The 21,853-nt window shown below is 40.0% G+C and overlaps 5 protein-coding genes across 6 annotated transcripts in view; 2 read left to right on the top strand and 3 right to left on the bottom strand.

The window, feature by feature from the left end:
- LOC134177928 (mucin-like protein) overlaps positions 1-3,727 on the bottom strand; it is a 9,106-nt gene extending 5,379 nt beyond the window's left edge. The window contains exons 1-8 of the mRNA XM_062644705.1: positions 3,673-3,727; positions 3,489-3,616; positions 2,427-3,429; positions 1,779-2,366; positions 1,470-1,721; positions 1,031-1,408; positions 800-955; positions 610-735 (exon numbers count right to left, since the gene is read on the bottom strand). Coding sequence (XP_062500689.1) covers positions 610-735; positions 800-955; positions 1,031-1,408; positions 1,470-1,721; positions 1,779-2,366; positions 2,427-3,429; positions 3,489-3,616; positions 3,673-3,727 — 2,686 coding nt within the window. The remainder of the gene's footprint in view (positions 1-609; positions 736-799; positions 956-1,030; positions 1,409-1,469; positions 1,722-1,778; positions 2,367-2,426; positions 3,430-3,488; positions 3,617-3,672) is intronic.
- Positions 3,216-7,843, bottom strand: LOC134178822 (TBC1 domain family member 20-like). 2 transcript variants are annotated; one of them, XM_062645725.1, is made up of 12 exons: positions 7,706-7,843; positions 6,828-7,192; positions 6,375-6,466; positions 5,990-6,091; positions 5,785-5,926; positions 5,536-5,723; positions 4,076-4,517; positions 3,925-4,016; positions 3,798-3,857; positions 3,673-3,744; positions 3,489-3,616; positions 3,216-3,429 (listed from the first exon to the last, which is right to left on the bottom strand). In XM_062645725.1, the coding sequence occupies exons 1-7, from the start codon at positions 7,788-7,790 to the stop codon at positions 4,310-4,312; spliced, it is 1,182 nt and encodes a 393-aa protein (XP_062501709.1). In that variant the 5' UTR covers positions 7,791-7,843; the 3' UTR covers positions 3,216-3,429; positions 3,489-3,616; positions 3,673-3,744; positions 3,798-3,857; positions 3,925-4,016; positions 4,076-4,309. The 2 variants fall into 2 exon arrangements, with proteins under 2 accessions (XP_062501709.1, XP_062501710.1); XM_062645726.1 differs by having other exon boundaries at positions 6,882-7,192.
- Positions 7,844-7,920: 77 nt separating this feature from the next.
- LOC134179185 (SUMO-activating enzyme subunit 2-like) lies at positions 7,921-21,830 on the top strand. Its single transcript, XM_062646086.1, is given in 20 exon segments — positions 7,921-8,167; positions 8,587-8,762; positions 8,926-9,353; positions 9,414-9,526; positions 17,976-18,046; positions 18,112-18,176; positions 18,244-18,344; positions 18,648-18,769; positions 18,826-18,893; positions 19,624-19,739; positions 19,797-19,975; positions 20,068-20,222; positions 20,290-20,402; positions 20,557-20,658; positions 20,713-20,766; positions 20,830-20,887; positions 20,939-20,977; positions 21,092-21,197; positions 21,265-21,377; positions 21,462-21,830. Coding segments are annotated over 20 exon segments (2,529 nt in total). The 5' UTR covers positions 7,921-7,978; the 3' UTR covers positions 21,623-21,830.
- LOC134179187 (uncharacterized) lies at positions 10,750-12,017 on the top strand. The gene has a single exon (XM_062646088.1). The coding sequence runs from the start codon at positions 10,763-10,765 to the stop codon at positions 11,909-11,911; it is 1,149 nt and encodes a 382-aa protein (XP_062502072.1). The 5' UTR covers positions 10,750-10,762; the 3' UTR covers positions 11,912-12,017.
- LOC134179186 (HAUS augmin-like complex subunit 4) lies at positions 12,305-14,249 on the bottom strand. Its single transcript, XM_062646087.1, has 5 exons — positions 14,139-14,249; positions 13,947-14,086; positions 13,184-13,732; positions 12,922-13,121; positions 12,305-12,749 (listed from the first exon to the last, which is right to left on the bottom strand). The coding sequence occupies exons 1-5, from the start codon at positions 14,212-14,214 to the stop codon at positions 12,554-12,556; spliced, it is 1,161 nt and encodes a 386-aa protein (XP_062502071.1). The 5' UTR covers positions 14,215-14,249; the 3' UTR covers positions 12,305-12,553.
- Positions 21,831-21,853: the final 23 nt, after the last annotated feature.

The following is a 21,853-nucleotide window of genomic DNA, read 5'->3' as shown; positions in this document are numbered from 1 at the left end:
CCATGCTAATGAGACTATGTTTCCAAACATCCGCCAGTTGTTGCGAATTGTCTCTACCTTGCCACACACCAACTGTGAATGCGAGAGGAGCATTAGCGTTCTACGGAGACTTAAGACATACCTGCGTACAACAATGGCCGAGGAGAGACTGACTGGGTTGGCACTCATGCACGTTAACTATGGCATGGATCTGAATTTAGATGAAATTATTAACATATTTTCCAGATAACGTCCTCGTAGAATGCTTCTGCAGGATACTTTAGTTAGTGACAAAGAAGGTTCAGAGTAATAGATTATCTTCGGAACAGTTCCATATAGTGCAAATACGTATACGTATGACATTGTTGGAATCTATGCGTGCGCACACTCGTGGCCTAATACTGGCTAGTGACTGTTAAAGACTTAAGTTAGAGGTCAAATCATTAAGTAAAGCTAAATTTACTGGCAATCCACCCATTGCAGGCGTGGTTTTGGGGCATGGCTATTGCTGTATCAAATCCGGAAACCCCCTTTCCATATTTTGGGGTACATTCCTGGCTACGCCCCTGTTACTAGAAACAATCATGCACCTGTTGTTTCACCAAGATGAAAGAAAGATATTTCACTTGCCTGTACAAGACTGTCCATCTCCATTAAGAGTGAACCCTGAATTGCATTCACAACTGTAGCTACCTAAAGTATTCACACAGATCTGTTCACAAGAGTTATCGCTGTTGCTGCTGCATTCATTCACATCTGCAAAACAACAAAGAAACAATCAAGTTATTACAATCATCAAGACCAGGAACATCCACCTTACCAATGCAGGTTTCCTTGAAAGATTCGGTGCCTTGAGGACAAGGTCCACAAGTTGCTCCACGAAGAGGAGCTCGATTATCAGTGCAAGTCACACCAGGAAAGCAATTTTTTTCACTGCAGCCATCAAAATCCTCACTGCAGTCTTGACCAGTATAAGCTATATAGACATGGGTACAAGAACCAATCCATATATGAGCAACAAATGACAAACATGTAACAACAATCACCCGACCTAAGTCACAGCTGCAATCCAGCAGTACAAAATTATGTTCAGCTATGTCGTTATCACTCTCAATACACTTTGCTCCAAGATCCAACTTACAACCACACAGTTGTACCAATGGTTGTAACACTGATGAAGCACCATGAGAATCAGTTGCTAAAAATTTAATTGTTACAGGTTTAGTTGATTTTGGTGTCCATGTAAAGTTATAGTAGCCGTTTGACTCCTTCTCAAGTATGAATTCATCAGGTGGGTACCTCCCATGACTCCTATAAATAGTGACATTGAATGTGTCATTCACATCCGATACTGAAAAGTGATAGAAAGACGTCTTATTGACAATTGCAAACAATGTGTCATTGCCTTTAATTGTTGGAGCACTATTTCCTATCAAAAACACAAGAAAAATTGAAACGAGATTACACATTAACTACCCCGTAAATAATACTCAAATATGCCAAATCAGCTTCATTCTCCTCTTGTGTTTGTAATGTCTGTGTGGCTATTTCAATGTCACCAGTCACCACACCATCAAACAAGCATTGGGCATCTCCTCTACATGCACTAATCACTGCAGGACTTGCAAGACTAGTCAAATTCACTTCATCATGAAACGAAGGTTCATAATCAGAATAAAGAAAGTCATCTGGTCCAAGTCCATCAGGATAGTAGAACAACGATTCCTCAACCGTAATTTGCCCTAAAGAATCAACAGGTCATACAAACGTGACACAAATGTAATGTTTAAAATATTTACAAGATTGTCCAAAGTCAAAATGTATACTTCTGCTGGTACTATCAGGTTGTAATATAGTTCCATTCCGAGTTATGAAGTCATTCTCTGGATTGCTGTCCAACAATCCTAGTAATCCACTTGTGCCTCCCATAGAGTCATCATCTGAAGAAACAACGACACCTAGCAATGCTGTTTTTGCTTCCACTTGAATTGCTATCTGTTGACTAAACACAGCCACCAATGTCTTATCGTTTGGTTGTGAAAGAACAACTCCTTGTAGAAATAATAAATTACCAGCTGACAAGGTCACATCAGTCCAATTTGTATTGTTTCCCCCAAAAGTCCATACTTCCAGCAAATTGCTGTCTGTCAGTTGCACATGAACAATTGTAGTATTTTGATATCCTTCTGTGAAATTACTGCCAGGTGGAAATTCAGCCATTGAGAAGGCTGTATACACAGTAGCATTAGCACCTGAAAGTGGTTCAGCACGAGCTTCAAGAACAAAGGAATTATTCCTTGTCTTAAAAAGAATGTATTCTCCATGGCCATTGAATGTATAAAAATTTCCATCAAATGTGCGTATGTGAGGGTCACCAAAAGACCAACCTATTACAAATTATAAACATTCAAAATTATTTCATAATCAAATTGATAAAAATAACTAACTCTGAAGTAGAGGAGGCATATACCCATCAGATGACATGCCAGGTCTACGTTCATGATATAGGTGGCAATGTTTAGAATGAACACAACATAAGCTGATAGGGTTTCCATGTAGCTCATGGTCAATTCTTTGCTGTGAGATTAAAGGACGATGTGGACTAGAGCTGCTAGCTGTAATATCTAACTCTCCCCTGTCACCATAACAACTCAATGTAGTTGGAAACAATTCGTCACCATCAATGACAACAGAATGTACATGAAGTGAAATGAAGCAAGAAGCACCAAACAAGGAATCTATTTTCAGGTAACGTGTATCGCTAGATGCCTGTGAAATAGAAGAGGGAACAGGAGAAAGAAATTGTGTCCAAGATGGTTTATCTCCAAAACGAAGCCGATCAAGAAAATGCCACTGGTGACACTCAAATGCAGCTCTGTTACTCGTATTTGCAAAAGGAGTCAAATGAAAGAGTACAATTCCAGTGAAGTTCCCGCTTTCCAAATCATCAATATTAGAAATAGCTTCTGTTTTAGATCCTGGGTAATTCAAGTAGTTCTTGCCATCTCCAGCATTGTAACCTACTACTGCGCCAAAACCCCACCGACCTGACCATTCTATGTCAATATAGATGTACAAGATGAATGTGTTTGTTCCATCAGAAACAATTACAGCCTGAAATGTATTTTCAAGGTCTGAAAACTCATCACTGTAATTTCCATTATCGGCTGGAAAATTTTGTACATCTTCCCATGTTACAATTGCAACTACAGCTGATTTGAACTCATTGTGTTGCCCAGTTATATTGTGAACTATTGAATCAGCTTTCCGAGTGGTGTTGTCTGGTCTCAAATGAACTCGATACCAAATCTTTCCCTCTTGTTGAAGATCAATATTAGCCCAAAATGGAGCAAACAAAACCCTCTCTCGTACTGCTTTGTCTCCAGGAAAGAACTGAGGAGTAGATAATTTAAATGGCTTGTTGCCTGAAATAATTCCATTTGAACAAACCTAAAGGCACAACAAAATACTTTGCAAATTTAATCTTACACCAAAAGCAACATATTTACGTGCAATCTGGACACATGTCCATCAAATACAGGTACTGGTCCACTATCCAGTTTGACAGGATCAGAACAGTCGTCATTGGTCAACTCAGCCATCGTATCACCAGCATCCTCACCAAATTGAAATTGAACTGCATGCCAACATTCAATAAAGTGTTATCACAACTAAAGGCTTGAGTGCCCTCACCTCCTTTTGACACTGAAGTAGGAGCAGGCAATGGAGTAGGAGCAGGAATTGCCATAGTGGAGTACACTACATCTGGAGAGGGAGAAATTGTTCTATGCAACAAAAGTTTGTGGATGAAAACTGACCAATCCAGATTGACGATGAAATTGGTTCCACCATAATCTGTCCGTTTGCTAAATCCATTCCTACAAACGCAGATTAGATGCTACCACTGATTGGAAGAGATAAGTCAACAAGGTATTGTATGAGTACCTCTTAAGCCCAAAACAAAAAAGATGTAGCAAAGGAGAAACATATTTGATCCTTCCTCAATTCACTTGAATGAGATGTAAACACACCCGTTGCTTGGTTGAGAAAGTGATAATTAACTAAGAAATCTTACGTTCAATTGAGACCTACAAACCTTGGTAGAAGCAAAACTGTGCGTTAGAGTCAGAGAGTAGTCCTACTCCTAAAGACTAACAGCAACGGAAAGTGACTCAGCGCGTATCTACACTAGATTTTAAACTGAGCAAAGACGTCATGCAGCTATAAACTTGCCACCACCCGGCTGCCACATGTTTACACTTAACTGTCAGAGGCACTCCGTCAACCCGGTAGCAACGACACATTGCAGAGACAAGTCTACTTCGTTACATTACCAAGATTCATACAAAAGATATGCAGCGGCTCCAAAAGCGACAGAAAACGTCCACGCAGCAACTTGAGCTACAGACTGAATAGAAAGCATGCCACTGTCTTTACTGTCCTTTTGTTGATTTTTCTTCAAGCGAGACCGAAGGATTCGATCTGGTCTCTGCCTCAGTAATTTTTCTTGCAAACTTCTGTAACCAGCCATCACAAGACTATCACAACACAAAACAAGACTGAAACCTTATCAGTCACAACAGCTATTCTACATCCATTTCTACATATAGCTGGTTTTGCACAACAAACGAAAGATGTTCTAGTTCATGACAATATACTCAAACCCACCACTTACCATCTGGTTAGGATTAATTAAGAATGCAGAAAATCCAAAAAGTAGTGTTGTGTTGACGCTGAGTAGTTATTTACTAATTAATCAATTACGATAAATAGAAGTTGCTATTAATTAAGATTATCATTAGTCTGAAGCTGGAACCCTTAATTAAGAAATCTAACAAACACAAACATGGCCACCCAATGTTCATAGACCAGTCTTCTGATCGTAGCCTTATAGCTCCTAACTAGTTGTACAGTATCTGTAGCTGGCGCCTCGAGTTGGTGAACACACGCAACTGAGTTTTCTAACCATCTACAGAAACGCCAAACCCTAGCTAGACAGTACATGTAACAACAGTGTGAATAGTTGACTGTAGGTGGCATAGTGGTTACCAGTCAGCTTCTGAAGATGTTTCTCAGTTGTCAAGTACACACAAGCCCTACCTACAATACAAAAAGGATGGGGCGACAGAACTTTATGAGGCATCCCAGTTTGGTCACTTGCACGAATAATTCTTAGACTGATCTATAGTCGGACACCAAAACAATTTTTTAAAGTAGGTCTTAGTATGAAACGTGGTCGTGGAGAGGAGAAATTTGAGATTTGTGTGTACCCACAGATTTATATACCAAGAGCTTGATAGATAGCCATATAGGACCACGCCCCTTTCTGTTGTGCGACCCGGATTAGAAACCTCGCTACGATCGGCAACAACAGAGCAACAATGCACAACAACACACATCAAAACAGATCAGCACACATCCGCCCTTCCTCCAACAGAAGTGTGTTGAAATAGCCTCTCATCCAGACATCAGATTATCGAGATAATATATGTAATTCAGGCTACTCAACTGAGATGATTGCTAGACTTTACCTCTTCAAAACAGTGTTATACATACCTCTTGTCAATGTCTAGTCTGTGTCTTGATGCCAGCATTGCTGGTGGATTCTGCTTGAAAAAATTAATGGACTTGGAGATAAGGACTTCCATGGGAAGATGTTCATTAATCAAATGACTCAATACTGAATGCACAGCACTCAGTTCACAATCCACAGACAAAATCTCTTTCCGTTTGTCTAAAACAATCTGCACACAACAAACCATTACATCATTGTCCCTTTTTTGTACACAGAAAGCACAAACAGACCATAGCAACAAGATATATGGGAAAGAGTGGATGTGATGCCAGAAATACATCATACAGTCGATAGACCATGCTGAGATCAGGTAAGACATGGCTGAACCAAGTGATCATCCAACTCAGACTAAACACTGTCCCTACTTCAGATCTAAAGGAGAGAAAGAATGCAGTAGCCACTCCGCAATCGATCAGTTATTCAAAGTGCTATCACCTGACTAGAAATCTCTCCAGTTCATCATCATGTTCTGCAATGAGAGGATACAGGAAATCCAGCAGGACATTTGCTTCTGACATGGACACACCCATGTACTCACTGCACAAAAAATTTATCACAAAATACCTTGATTCTACTCTAATAATGGTCATGTCCTTGTGTTTCAGTAGAAAAGGACAAAAAGCCAGACAGCTCCACCCAATAATTTACATTTTATAAAAAAAGTAAATCAACAGATACCCTGCCATCCAGCCTTATGAAATTATCAGAAAGAACATCTCCAAATGGGCAAGACCCCGATTTATGTCTCTTGTAATGTTTCAAACATTTCACATGCACTGCTCAGTAGCATGTGTGTAACATGATCTACTCAGAAACTCACCGAAGATGTGAATGACAAAGCTGGACCAACAGTCGACAGCAAATGTCAGAGCCACACACCAACAAAAAAGGAACAGCCAGTTCATGAAAGCCCTACATACACACGATACAATACCTTTTATTAATATTAATAAACATATCTCCTACAAAATAATAAACAGACAAAAAAGACAGACAACCTTCAACTGAACAAACAGATAAACAAACATATAACTAAATAAACAGACACATGACAGATAAATAGAAGACTGATGCAAAGCTAGCTAAGAAACAGACAACCACACAAGACGTTAACTAACAAGACAAACAGAATTATAGTCGGTCCAAAATCATCCCATGTTTCAGCATTTCCTAATTATTCATTGCAAAGCACACCAAACCAAACTTTACTTCAGAAGTAGTTATAATCATTGTGTAATTTTGTTGCAAAAAATCTTGTTTCACTCCAACATACCTGATAGTAGTGTAGCTTGGATTGTATGCATATAGACAATACTTTCATAATGACCTCTGTTAGTTCTTGCTGTTTGAAGCGGCGAAACCGTGCTCTGACTCCAGGTGGAAACCGCCTGTCTGATCTCCTCACATCCAGTTTCACTTGGTCAAAGTCTTTATGTCTCTCGAAATCAGCAGGGTAGGTGACTGGCAAATGAACGTCGACAGCCAGCAATTTAGGCCACACTCTCTGTCTAAGATGCTCATTGATTAGACCACCAGAAGATAGTGCAATTTTGCGCAGTGCAGTCACATCAACCGGATCATGTTCTAATGCTTTATTCACATCACGGACCTTCTGCCTTCTCTGCTCTGCATCCACACCTAAACGAAACACTGATATAACTAAAAACTATATTAATTATTTGAAACGATAAGTTTGTGGCCATTTGTTTGCTGATAAACATATAAAGTGCGAGTTAATTAATTATTAAGAGTATAATTAAGTATTTGTAAATAAATATACAAATTGTAAATAAATATACAAATTAAGTGTGTATAGTGTAGAATAATTAATGAAAACAATTGTTTGTGCTGTAATTTTCCAAAATTTTTAGATAGAAAACAGTAACTATAATACTCCCGGAACTTGTACTGTACTGTAGCAATACACTTGGCAATTTGTTGCACAAATTCAGGCGGTACACCTCATGTCCCGCCTCATGTCCCGCCGATACTTCTTCATTCCTTGCTTCACCTAATTTCCTCTGCTAGGTTTCGGATAACCGTATTTGTCCATTGCGCAAGCAGCTCATTACCTCCAATGTCACCAAATAAGGCCCCTGGTTCCTACTAGATAGCTAGTTGTGTTAGCCTACTACGTGTCGTAGGTCCTACCTGAGCTCAGAGGTCGCCTAGAAGAGTTTGCTGCTCCTGAAGAGTCCAATCGGTGTAGTCCATCCAAACTGGAAAGCTTCTCCATCGTTGACTGCGTTGAGTCTTGCGCGTAATCGTATTTGACACATCACACACTGGGACAGGAGATTTGGAATCCCGAGAGTGCGCGCGCCGAGCTACCGCTAAGTTAAGTGCGCATGTGCGAGCATGGGTAATAGCGTCCTCCGATTCCCGTGGCAACGACAGTTTCACATCACTGTGTGATCATTAGTTATGTGCCGTTGCGGGCACAGCCCGCCAACTGACGTCGGAGATAACGTATTTTTGCGACGAAACGGGTGGCAACTGCCGTTTCATCCTCTTCAGTTTGTGGCTTGGATGTTCTTGGGTTTCTTCTGTCTTGTGTACTTTGGAGTGTTGGTGCTTTATCTGCCCGATGATTGGAGAAACGCGGGCTATCTTGTGAGAGAATTTGAAATCAGACATTAATTAATTTATTATATATTGAGTTATGACGTCACAATGGAGACTTGGCACCGCGCACGTGTGTGTGTGTGTGTGTGTGTGTGTGTGTGTGTGTGTGTGTGTGTGTGTGTGTGTGTGTGTGTGTGTGTGTGTGTGTGTGTGTGTGTGAGTGAGTGTGTGTGTGTGTGTGTGTGTGTGTGTGTGTGTGTGTGTGTGTGTGTGTATGTGTGTGTGTTGCCAGCATAAATTTAAATTTAATAAACTGACAAACCAACAGAGAGACAAGCTAACAAACAGACAAAAACATAAATTTATATTTGTGTGTTTATGATACCATTTGTATGTGTACCATTGTAGTGTGACTGTTTCTTGTTTCTGGAGATGCCCCACATCCATTGCATTTATGTGGTCTTTAGGTGGCTGGTATTGTTATAGTTCTTCATATAATTCTTCTTTGGGTTTGTACAACAATTGATCCAGCTCACAAGAACGTGAAAGACAAAGGCCAGTCGAGAACTTATGCTCTGTTTGATCGTACAAAGCAGCTTCACGTCATCGAGGATAACAACTGTTGCCTTTGTCAAGTAGAAATGTAAGTATTTTGATATCACCATGAAACCTGACGCCTTAATATGACTCACAGACAGATACGTAGGCAGATTAATGGATGGATGTTTAAACACAAAGAAACATGTACGTACTATGAGAAATTGTGGCATTATGTGATGTCAACTGACTTTCTACTTGTTTCTCAGTGATCCATCGTCCAAGCACTGCAGTGTCTGCAACAAGTGCGTCACAGGTTTTGATCATCACTGCAAATGGTTGAACAACTGTGTGGGCACAAGCAACTATTCACTGTTTATTGGGTGTCTTTTGACTGGCATCATGGCGTCATTATTTGTACTAGCAGTTGCACTCTATGTGTTTGTACAATACTTTGTTGATCGTGATGAGCTGAAGTATCTGAGTAGAGATAACAGTAAGACATTGATTTGACCATGCGGATTGATTTGAGTGTGTGCTTTGTGTGATTGGTTTGATGTTATCGTTTGTGTAGAGTTTTATATCTTTTGTGAAGTTCCTCATCAAGCAGTGGCTGCATTGGCAGGCATTGTGATTATTCTCATACTTTTAGCGCTTGGCTTGCTTGGCCATCTCTTTCTGTTTCATTTGTATCTCAGTGAGTAGCCGCACACTGCTTGGTTTGAGATGACATGGATTGAACAGTTTGTCTGTGTAGTGTGTCATGGTTGGAGCACATATGACTATATAATGCATGAAAGAGAGGCTAATGGTTTGGCTGTTGAAGATGGTAATGCTGGCAAAACACGACGTGCAGGGAGATGGAGACATGTGAGTGGAAAGATAAGAGGAATGTACAGATGAACAGTATATATAGCTAGAGTGCACAAGACATGCATGACAAATGGAAAACAAATATATAATAATAATAGCCAGTTAACAGACATGTGTAGACACATAATGGACATTTGAAGAAACATGCAGTTACAAGTACAGTAGAGAGACTGAGGAATATATAGGAAAACAAGTTACTTTATAGCTTTTATTTATTTACTTATTTAACCATTTACTTTACTGTCGATGTTGTTGTTGTTGTTGTAGAACAAGGTAGCTCCAGTGCCTGATGACATTTCAAATCATAGTGGTACCCCGACGATGACTTTGAATAGACAAATTGAGAGGGATGTGTTGGAATCGAATACTGACTTTAATGGAACTTTCAACACACTCGATGCTCCTGTTACACACAGTACACCTTATCATGCTTGTGTTCCTATGGAAACTACAACTGCTGATGTCACGAACGAGGATAAAGATGATGAATCTCTTAAAGAAATTCCAGTCAATTCATTGAAAACAGCAAGGTCAGAACCCAATGATGGGAACTGCATTGATGGACAGGCGGCTAATGACTTGGGACAACCACCAATTGCATCTGAAGGGTTAGATGGAACTACAGGCAAGCGTAAACTGAAAAAATCAAATCGCTTAAAACAGAAAAAGCCCACTGGCCGTTCTGAGGATGTAGCACCCTCTAATGTAATTGACCCTGTATTGAGTAGTCCCAAACGAAAAAGGTCAAGTGAAAAGAAGTTTATGTCACCAGCAAAGAGTGACTTGTTGGAAGAGGGGTATGAAGACAAGGTGGTAAAGCAGCTGCAGACAGTGAAGAAGAGGGCGGATACGTCATCAAAAACACATGTACAGAGAGAAAAAGTAGCACATCTTGAGGAACCTGAGCATTTGCAGGCAAATGTAAGGAGAAGTAATGTTATTCTACGACCTCTCTCTATAATTGGAGAAAAACATGACAAGGAAGAGAGTCTGCATGATGAAGCATCACAGTGCTAGACTTCTAAAATGCACAGCGTGAACACATTTTGAGAGAAAGTGTATCTATAAAAAGTATGTTGCATAGGTGAATTATTGTATAGGTTGTTTATTTGATGTCGGGGTTTTTTCCATTATAAACAAAGACTCTAAAATCTATTTATTGGTGCTGGCCGGTACTGGTCACGTGATCATGATCACGTGCCTACGAGGCGTAACACTACTTCCGGTAGCCAGATGCAGTCTATTGTTGTTTTAATCGTCTTTCTTCCTGCATGTATCGCAGCTGTGACGAACGTGTTGGTGCTGGGAGGAAACGGTTTTATAGGATCTGAGACGGTCCATCAGTTGTTGGAGTCTGAAGGCGACAAAGTGAGATTGACTCTGCTGAACAGAGGGAATAGTTATTGGGATTCTAGTAGCAGAATTACGCCTCGAATCAATCCTATTTATTGCAGTAGAAATAGCATCACGCAGTGCGACGAGCTTATTTCATCTAAGAAATTTTATGATTTTGTGTTGGATTTCTCATCATACGTTCCACGAAATATGGCAGAAATCATCGACATATTGACTGATAGAGTTGGTGTGTATATTTATATCAGCACCGACTCTGTGTATGAGGTGTGCCAGAGGAAGGAAGATTCAAGTGAGTACCTCAGAGAAGAGGATGCTGTTCGTCCAGCATCAAACACAGAGAGACGAGAACTGAATGCTCGTGATAACTATGGACACAGGAAACTTGGATGTGAAGAATTACTTCTAGAACAAAGAGAAAATGGAGGGTTTCCGTATGTTATATTACGACTGCCAGATGTGATTGGTCCGAGGGATAACACAGATCGTTGGTGGAGGTACCAACTGTGGATACGATTCCATGTAATGATTGGTCAGCCAATATATATGCTTGACTGGATGAGGCATTCTCCACTTAGTTTGGTGTACAACAAAGATGTTGCAAAAATTATTGTTGTTATCATGAAAGAGAGTGCCAACCACATAGATAGCATGTACAATTTGGCATTCTCTGAGGTCACAACCCTTCATCAACTGTTGCTTGATATGGCAGATGTAATGCAAGTCAGTGAGCCTATATTCTCACCTGATAATACAGTAAGAAACCATTTCTTCCCTTCAGTTACTCGTGGACCAATCAGCATTGAGAAAGCATTAAGACAACTTAATTGGCAACCAACATCACTGAAACAGGCAATTGGAGAAACTGTTGAATTTTATGAACAAGCTATGATCAACCCCCAATCTAAAGAGAAACGAGATGCTGTTTTAAGTGACTTCAAGAGTGTTTACGTTCCCGCTGACAAGCAAGATGCCTTTGATAAAAGACTAGTAGAGATTTATCATCATTATTCTAGAGATGAATTGTGAGTTTGACAGTGAACGTCATGTATCTTCATGATGTAGTTTCCATGAACTATCTGTATGCATCAGACAAGGCCCAAAATGAAGTCTATTGAATGGCATTCAAACCTCAGTACATGTGTATTTAGATTTGTGGAAAACATATGGTGTTCGTGAAATGAAGTCTGTTAGATGAGATGCACTCGTCAACCGTAATGCAGAGACAAATACTACACATATACAGTACACATGTCATGTTGACAATAAGAAGAAACAGACAGACAGACAGACAGACACTGTCACAGACAGACAGACAGACAGACGTAAATGCAAATACACAGAGAAAATCAGATGGTGAGTAAGCAGGTAAGCAGCATGCTGAAACAACAAACCTAACGATAGTGATGGCCAATGTACGTGTACTGCTGTACCATTTAAGTTTAATTAATATGCAATCAATATAGAACATTTATGCAGCTACAAACTCAAGGCTATGATATCAATCAACCAGACAACATTCAACACAACCAAAACATCAACCTTCTCTTTCCCAAAGCGTCCCATCAACACTGTTAGCACACGAAACAGAAAAAAACACACAGCATGTATCCTTGCAGAAACATTCCACACACACATTGTTTGTATTATACTTATGGAAGCCTTCTGTCTTTATAAAGATTTGCTATCACCAACTTGACTAAGCTCTTGCAATGCCCATTGCTTGTTTTTTATGACTTCTTGTAGACGACTGTATTCATCAACAAGAGATGGAAAATCGCCGCCAACTAAACGATAAGCTTGCAGTGATTGTTGTAGATGCTGACGTTCTGTGTGGCAATGATGAAGAGATTCGTCAAGCTCATGTCTGACATAGACACATGGTCATACTATGAGAAGAGATGCAGCCCTCTAATACCAGAGCTTAATGTATTGAGAGATAAATCTCACCAATACAATAGCATACTGTATAGAGAGACACAACTCTCCAGTACAAATGTTTATGCAAGCACTTTGATTTATAGTTAACCAACACTAACTTTATTTTCCTTAGAGCTGCCACAGCCTGAGGAGAATAGGTTTCCTTCAATACTTGCTCTTTGATCACTGCTAGTTTTAGACACAATGCATCACATCGAGCTGCCAACCAATCACCTGTCAGTTTGTCTTTTTCACGTTCCCTCTTCAGTTTACGATCTCTCAATAATTCAACTGACATATCCAGAGACTTACAAAGCATCTGATGTAATCATAAACATAAAGTAATGTACCAGAAAACAATATTAATTGTTGACATCTCACATTATAATATTCCCAAAATTTTTCTTCAGATTGCTGCTTCAGTTTCCGAATTTCCTCTTGTTCCTGTAATTGTTTCAGCTCAGCTTCTATTACAGCTGGTAACTGAGCCGCTTTTGCAAAAGCTAATGCCTTGTTCTTTCCACTGTGAGATGATTGTTTCGATACATCGTGATATTCGACTAGCTCTTCACACTTGCTTTTCAATCTTGATTCCAACTCTGGAATTATGCTCTGCTGTGTTGCTTGTAGATGTTGTTGTAGAGCTCCTTGTCGAGGATCTATTTGTCTTAAATGTTCAGCTTTGATCCCAAGAATTGAAGCCTGTCTACTGCCTGCATGCTCAGTTGGTGGAGATGCAATATGACAAGCAGCAGTGGCCACTGTGACAGATTGCTGTAGCATGCTGTAGAGGTCTAGATTGCCTTTGAGATGAACGGGCTCTGAGCTGACTTTGCTCTGCTCCACATCTAACAAAAGCTCTTGTAACTCAGTGAACAAAACTTTCTGTTGGAAGTAGAAGAATTTAGCTTCCTTAAGTCTATCTTTTGCCTAGAATTAGAAGGGTGCAATGAGTTAACAGAATACAATGCAGATAATGGTCACTCTTAATTAAGAGCAACGGTTCATCCAACTAAAAGTATCCTACATGCTAATACAATGCACAGAGTTGTATCAAACATGAGTTGAACTTGCATAGTGAACCTTTTGTATTGTAAATTATCAATGCGTAGTTAGTATGTCGGTTCTTCCACAAATAACGTACCCTGTCTACTTCATCTTGTGTGCTTCTAATCACGCCATCCCGAGTGATATAATCGTTGGCAATCCTTTTGAGTAATTTCGCTGTCTTGGGATACCTTTCCACGTCTTGTGATGTTACACGAATTGGTAGACAGCGACACACTATACACATTGTGTGAGTCTAGATATTCAATGCACTGTAACTATGTCTTACATTTTTCTGCCGTTTCCTCAAATGTTTCTGCCGTTTCCTCAAATGTTTCTGCCGTTTCCTCAAATGCTTCTGCCATTTCTTTACCGGTAAAGAATGACAGACCCTTCGAAAACGGCGCGTGCGTGCATGTGTCACGTGACTAGAGATATCACGTGACTATGTAGGACTCCTTTCTAAAATTATAAAATCCCTATTAAGATACATAAATTTAGACTAGACGTAAAATAAAAATATTGTAAGTTTAATAAAACTCAATGAGATTGAGATGTCGTTCAGGCTTGCGCGCGTTAGCCTGAGCGCGCAAACAAAGGTGAAGAAGTCCAAACCGGAAGTGCCAATGTTGGCACGAGGGTGCAAGAAATGGCGGGAAATGAGATTGCTAGATCGTCTGACGTGCTGCAAGGTGATTTGAGCGAAAGAGTGGCTGCTGCCAGACTTCTAGTGGTGGGTGCAGGAGGCATAGGATGTGAACTGTTGAAGACTCTTGTATTGTGTGGGTTCTCGTGTGTCCAAGTGGTAAGAGAGAAAAGCAGGACAAGTTGGCATCGTGTACAGTGTTGATTTGCTGTTTTAGATTGATCTTGATACGATTGATGTGAGTAATCTCAACAGACAATTTTTGTTTCAAAGGAAACACGTGGGACAATCAAAATCAGAGGCATGTGCTGGTGCATTATTAGTTAATTAAGATTAATATCCATTACTATAATCTAAACTTCTAACTTCCTTACAAAATTCTAATTTTTTTGTATGATCACTTGGAGTCTATGTTACGTTGCAGGGGCTTAGCTAACCAGCATTTTTGCAAAGGGGGTGGCCAGTGTATCATACAACTCTTAGCATAGCTGTTAATAATTTACACAAGCAAGAAAGTATCAGTAAGATTATGGCAATATAACGCTAGGCTTATCCTGGACAGCTTTTTGTTAGAGGACTTTGTTCTGTTGGACACTTAGAGTAATTTTGCATTGTGTTGTTATATTTGCTTATAATATATATATATATATATATATATATATATATATATATATATATATATATATATATATATAATTTATTGTGTTCTCAAGCTATATCCAGTGTTCGAAATTGGGGGGTTTTAGTCGCCATTGGCGACTAAGACGTACCGTCTGGCGACCAGACTTTACGGGGTTAGTCGCCAAACCTTGCGTGAGACTCGTCCACTTCTCTGTATCAGTGTAACGTGATTAGATACTTTAATTGTGCCCGTCTTAGCATGTTGTGTATTCAATAATTGTAGTAAGGGTGACGTGAGGCTTATTCTACTAGGTAACGAGTTAGATTGAGTGCGTTTAACGGGCAATCAGAATCGAAACCATATACCACAAACGCAGTGGGGTAGTGGTAGAATAAACTAATGCTACCTAATTAATTTGAAAACTGATAAGGCAATTAGGCAGGTAGGTTTACAGGTTTACAATGCCTTCTGAGAATGAAGGTCTGCTTTGCAACAAGAGGAAACTGGGACAGAAACACTTTAATGTAGCGGGGCGAAAAACTAAACTAAGAAGTATAGTGCGCAATTCATTAGCTGCATTCTGCTACAGTTCTCACAGCTTGTTATGACTAATAAGTACAAGCAACCTGGCCTTCTTGGGTGTTTACATAAGACGTTATGATTATGACAGAGAAAGTGTAGTGTAATATGTAGAAAGTGCAGAGGAGAGGGGGTAGTCTAGACTTAGACCCTACTCCCTTCATTAACACATGGTTAAGCTCCAGTGAGTGCAAAGGACGACCTTACATTAAGCCACATGTCAAACACGCAAAAAAAACTAGCAAAGAAACGATAGTGCAACCAACAACACGTGAATGTATATAACTTCCTAGGTGACTCTTGTAGTACACACCATGCAATTGTTGTTGGCAAGGAAGATCACCTTGATTTAGTTAACCTTTCTACGTGTATAGCTACCTCCAAAGACAATCTCTACAGAATCATGCCGGCATTGTGTACCCACAATCTGACTGAGAGTTGCTCATGGAGGTTGGTTACAGCTCTACTCAAAATCTGTCCTCTGCAAAGAGTTGTTTTTCTAACTATGTATGTCTTCCAAATGTTCTAAACTTTTTGAAGGCCAGCAGCCATAGCATTCCACAACCAATAGGAAGAACATCCCGCCACAGTTGTGAACTGAAGTTTCTCCCGATTCTGCTGCTACGCCTGCATGACCAGATGCCTCATTAATGAGAGAAGACTGTAGAGGACTCCAAACGGAAACATCGAAATATCCGGGTCTACCCATCATGAAATCTGGGTGATAAATATCTCCTGGTCTGCTGCTATTGTCAAATGAACATTGTTGTTTACGTCAAGTTTGGAGTTGCCAATAAGTAAAGTGTGGAAAACAACGTTGCATAAGGCATCATGGTGTCTTATTCTAGCACTTCCTTGACCGAAACTCAAAAGGTGGTCACCAAATTCATCCAGTACTTGTCCGCAGGTACATCTGATAGCTTTTGGTAGTGGCGGAAACATGGTAATTCCAAGCCATAAACGTAGGGCAACTTAGTTACTATCATCTCTTGTGGTGTCATGGCATATATAACCCATAAACCCAGTTGCAGAGTGTCTGCAATCAGGGTTGCTGGAGTTGACTTTGGCTTCAAGAAGGTTGATGAAGTTGTCCAATGTTTCACAAAAGGATTCGAAAGGATGTGGATGTAGAGCATAACCGAATATACGCTAAAGCCAAGAAGCTAGCCACTGAATGACATTGGAAGTGATGAAGCAATGCCATGCATCATAAGGGGAAGGCAAACAAGAGCAAATCCTACTGTGTTGTTGCCCTCAGATTACTGGAGAGTAACACTAACAATTCTGTTCTTGGACTCCATCCTTTCTGAACTTGAGTCTAGATTTGCAAGCGATAAATGAGGACACTTTGAACTCTGTGTTTTAGTACCAGAGATCATTACCAAGAAGGACATCTGATGCTGACAGAGGATAACTTAAACAGTGAACTTATCTGTTGAAAGCAGCACTGCAGTGGAATTAGAGAGACAAAATCCATAACAAAACTTTTGAGCAACGATACTGATCCCTTATTCTGTCCAATGTTCGAGAATTACTGTGCATTCTAGCTGTTCTTCCAGTTGGTAGCGCTAAAGCAGAAAAGTCATTTTTGCCTCAGAGAAGTGCATGCCTGGTACCACTATGACTTGCAATAGACTAGGCAATTTAAGTGTTCTGACCCTTCATGGTATTGACATTCTTCTTCATGTAAAGAGAATATGCCTTACATTTAGGAGTAAACGCCCTAGAAGGATGTGCAGCCCTTCTGTATTGTATGACAGTAATTAAATATATTAAAGCAAACGGAAAAAGGGCTTTGTGTTCAGTTTAACTTTATGGTGTATGTGCACATACAATACAATGTACAAAGTGGTGTTCGAAAACTCTGAGGAAAGGGGAAGGTGGCCACCCGGTCTACCTCCCATGTATCAGCCCCTACTTTGTTTGAAGTCAATCATTTATCACATCAGGGAGGCTACTACTGCCTGGGTAGAAGGCGAGAACTCATTGAGTGCAATGGAAACAGATGGCACTACTTGCGTTGATGGTGTCTATTGATATTGTTTTCTCTAACTTACCAAATGATGAATTTCAAAGGAAAATGAATTTTACTATCTAGAGTCTTGATGAAGAGAAAATGTTGTCACATCTGGTAGATCATTTTAGGCCAAATAGTTTGCAAATAAACTTAATGTAGTGATAGTGAGTCAACTGCCAGTTTGTTTTTGTATGCTTTTTGTTTGTGTGTCTCAATCTCTTCTCGCCTTCATTTGATTTATTCATATTTTGTGATCCTCAAGGTTGCCAAGGAGACATGTTTAAGATTCAATCCTAATGCAAACATTACGGCTGACCATAACAGCATATTCAGGCAACTACTCTATGATAACTGACTAGTTTGTGTCCAATGACAGACGATTGTCGTTATCATTGCAGCTCAACCTACAACCTCGACTTTTTCAAGCAGTTTGATCTAGTAATGAATGCTTTGGATAACAGAGGTACTGAATGGTCTTACTAACATTCGTTCTTTGTTACACCTTTGTTTATGCTGCTTGTTTGTTGTAGCCGCTCGCAACCATGTTAATCGAATGTGTCTGTCTGCTGACATTCCACTGATAGAAAGTGGATCTGCTGGATACCTTGGCCAAGTGACTGTTATAAAAAAGGTACAGTTGTAGTGCAGGAATACGATTTCATGTGAGAATTTAATGTATAATTATTCAAATTGAAGCATCACTAAATTCAGTATATGCGATACTACACCACGTGAGAAATTGTCCATACGTTCTTGTCACCAAGATAGATTCAGAAATTATGTTTCTGTTTTTCCTGCATTTGATTGTGTATGATAGAGATAGAGATGGCAAGTTATGTCAACTACTAAAGCCAGTTTTCTTGCTGCTGATTATTTTGTTTTCAATGCTCACTTCTATTGCAGTTATTGCAATAACAAGAATGTGTGTTGTTAGGGAGAGAGTGAGTGTTATGAATGTCAACCTAAACCAAGGCAAAAGACGTATCCTGGCTGTACAATACGCAACACGCCATCAGAGCCTATACATTGCATTGTGTGGGCCAAGCATCTCTTCAAGTATGGATAATGTCTAGAATTGGTACACGTCTTGCAAGAGACTGTGGTTATGTTAGTCAGTTATTTGGACAACCCGATCCTGACATGGATGTGTCACCTGACACTGAAGATCCAGAAGCTGCAGGTAACGTATGTGTTTTAGTATATGACTGATGTTAGAGAGACATCTCAATAAATGACAGTACTGCATTAGAAGAATGTATCTCAATCTGTTAGACTGTTATGCCTGAAAGGATGCACCTTCTAAGCTACTAAACATTAAAGCGACACTGTCAAGATTTTAGCCCCGGATACCTAGCGTGTAACGCCCCCGCAAACTTGAATTTAAGTAGGCATTTTCAAGTTCTCCAAAACGAGGAATTGTTGGCAAGTGTGATTTCACCCATAGTTATATTGCGTTATCTGCCACGTTTTGGCAATAGATCGACTTTCGTCGTGCTTTGAGTGCCTGACTGCCGATATCGTTGTACTTGACTAGGTCATTGCACATTGATTTGATACATCGTATACGTTTTTCAAATATAGAGCACGCGCAACGGTTCCTTTCTACGGCAAAAACGGGTCCTTTACAAGCCGCACGTGGTGGACAAAAGTCCCGGACGTTGTGACGGAGGTGCACGTCAAGGGGCAGAACGTCGCTGCAAGTGCACAGCAAGTGTTATGAAGACCATTCTAGTATGCGTAGTACCTACCATAGTAGTACGCGTTCTATGGGCCATTATGCTGTCCTAAGAGTCCCGATGTAAGTTTGAAGCATGTGCATAAATCTTGACAGTGTCACTTTAAACATTTAAAATGGAGAGCTGCATTTTGCAGTTTGAAAATGTCAAAATTACAGGCATTGTAATGTATAGGTGAAGCAGGTAATACTGCATTACAGAAGAGTCACCAAGGTTCTCTTGTTGATCGAGTGTCAACACGTGCCTGGGCTGAGGCAGAGAACTACAACCCAGTGAAACTATTTACAAAGGTAATGTCCACATACTACTGTGTGTCTGTATGTCTTGTAACTTCCTATCTTGTGTAGCTATTTTGTGATGATATTGCATATTTGCTGTCAATGGACAACTTGTGGGAGAAGCGGAGGAGACCCATTCCACTGATGTGGTCTGAATTACCAGACAAAGAAACAGAGCAGAGCAGTGGATTGTTGAGAGACCAGCGTGTGTGGTCTGTACGGGAATGCAGTGGAGTCTTCACAACATGGTAAAGAAATGTAGACATAGAATGACATGTTGGATGGAAACATAGGTTCCTAACTGATTGGCTATGTTCAAATCTTTATTTGATGGCTGCAGTATTGATAACTTGAGGGCTCAGAAGGCAGTATGTAGTGCAGAAGAGTTAGTTTGGGACAAAGACGATGACCTTTGTTTGGATTTTGTAACAGCTGCTGCCAATCTACGAGCTTACATATTTGGTATTTCTCTGAAGAATAGATTTGACGTGAAATGTGAGTTTTCTTGTTTGGTGCAGTCCATTTATACTCAACAGCTCAATCCTTTCTTGCTGTTACCTAGCAATGGCTGGAAATATAATTCCTGCTATTGCCACCACCAATGCAGTTATTGCTGGTCTCATGGTGATGGAGGCTCTCAAGGTTCTTGAAGGCCGACTAGAAGACTGCAAAACGGTGGGTAGAAATACATTGTATATATTTCAACGTTTGCAAGTGTCTTGTCTTGGAAGTTATAGCCATAAGATCTGGTTCATGGCTGTCCCAGTGTGTGTATGTTTGTGTGTGAGCACAAGCTCTGTGACTTACTCAAGATAGCGGTGTGTTTTAGACATATTTGAATCGGCAGCCAATTGCTGGGAATCGGTTACTGACAACATGTCGTCTTGTTAGCCCCAATCCTAAGTGTTATGTTTGTTCGCCTAAGCCAGAGGTTTGTCACCAGCTAGACTGATTTATGCAACATTTCAATGATCATCTTGTTTAGATTTCTGTATATTTAGACACAGCCACATTTACTGTTGGTTCACTGTGTAGTAAAGTTAGTTGTATATGATTAGCTGGTTGATCACTGGTTTCTGGTAATGTATGGACTATTGATTAGTTACTAAAAGAAAGACTAGGAATGGTGGCACCGGATGTGGAGATTCAAGACGGGAAGGGTAGGCTGTTCAGTTTCGTAGTCATTTTTCTGCTAGTAGTTGCTGCTTTAGGGACAATTCTCATATCGAGCGAAGAGGGAGAGACAGAAGGTAGGAAAGAAGCACAAGACTGTTGAGTTGGTAGTAATTTAGTAAATGACTTGTTATGGTGAAGAGACTCTTGGGAAAATTTTTAGTACACTGTACTTCTTTTCTTGTATTCAGAAAATATGCCTAAGCCTCTTGCTGTGTTTGGTATTGGGCATGGCTCTCGACTTCAAGCTGATGATTTCCATCAAAACTATCAGCTTGTACTTACAATCCATTCAGTGTGAGTTGTGTTTTCTGATGTATTGATATGTCAACATCATCGTGCATCTACATCTGATTATGTGTAGTGACAAGCTACCAGATGGGGAAAGCTTTGAAATTGAGGGTGACACTCCACATCCACTGCCAGAGGAGTCTACAAAGGAAAAGGCAGGAAAAGAGACATCACCCATAGCAGAAGGTGCTGTTTAGACATCATGTGACTTACGGAAACAATTAGCTTGTGAAATCTATGAACTGTTGATTTGAATAAAGTTTGTTGTAGGGAATGATGTGTTGGTTCTTGAAGCAACTGCTGAACGTCCTCCTGTAGCACGTGAAACACGCAAAAGAAAAGCAGCAATAGATCACCTTGAAGCTTCCAGTTCTCAGAAGGCAAAGAAAAAAAGAAGCCAACATGAAGATGATGATGTCTTAGTTTTGTAATTAATTAGATCACTTGGAACAACCTACTGGGTGTTGCTAGGTTACTCTATAAGAAAGTAGTCCACAGTTGCTATTTTCATGAGGTTCCTGTACAGTACGTTACAACACAATGATATGATGCTTTTACTGGAACAAAAAAACGTTGCAAACCAAAAACAATGTATATTTGAAGTTCAAATAATTATTTGTAGAGAAGTTTTGCTACAAGAGTTGCTTCAGTAGATGCGGCTG

This window comes from Corticium candelabrum, chromosome 4, assembly GCF_963422355.1.
Source record: "Corticium candelabrum chromosome 4, ooCorCand1.1, whole genome shotgun sequence".
Lineage (NCBI taxonomy): Eukaryota > Metazoa > Porifera > Homoscleromorpha > Homosclerophorida > Plakinidae > Corticium > Corticium candelabrum.
The sequence above is the reverse complement of the archived record's forward strand: the minus strand, read 5'-3'. Positions and strand labels throughout refer to the sequence as shown.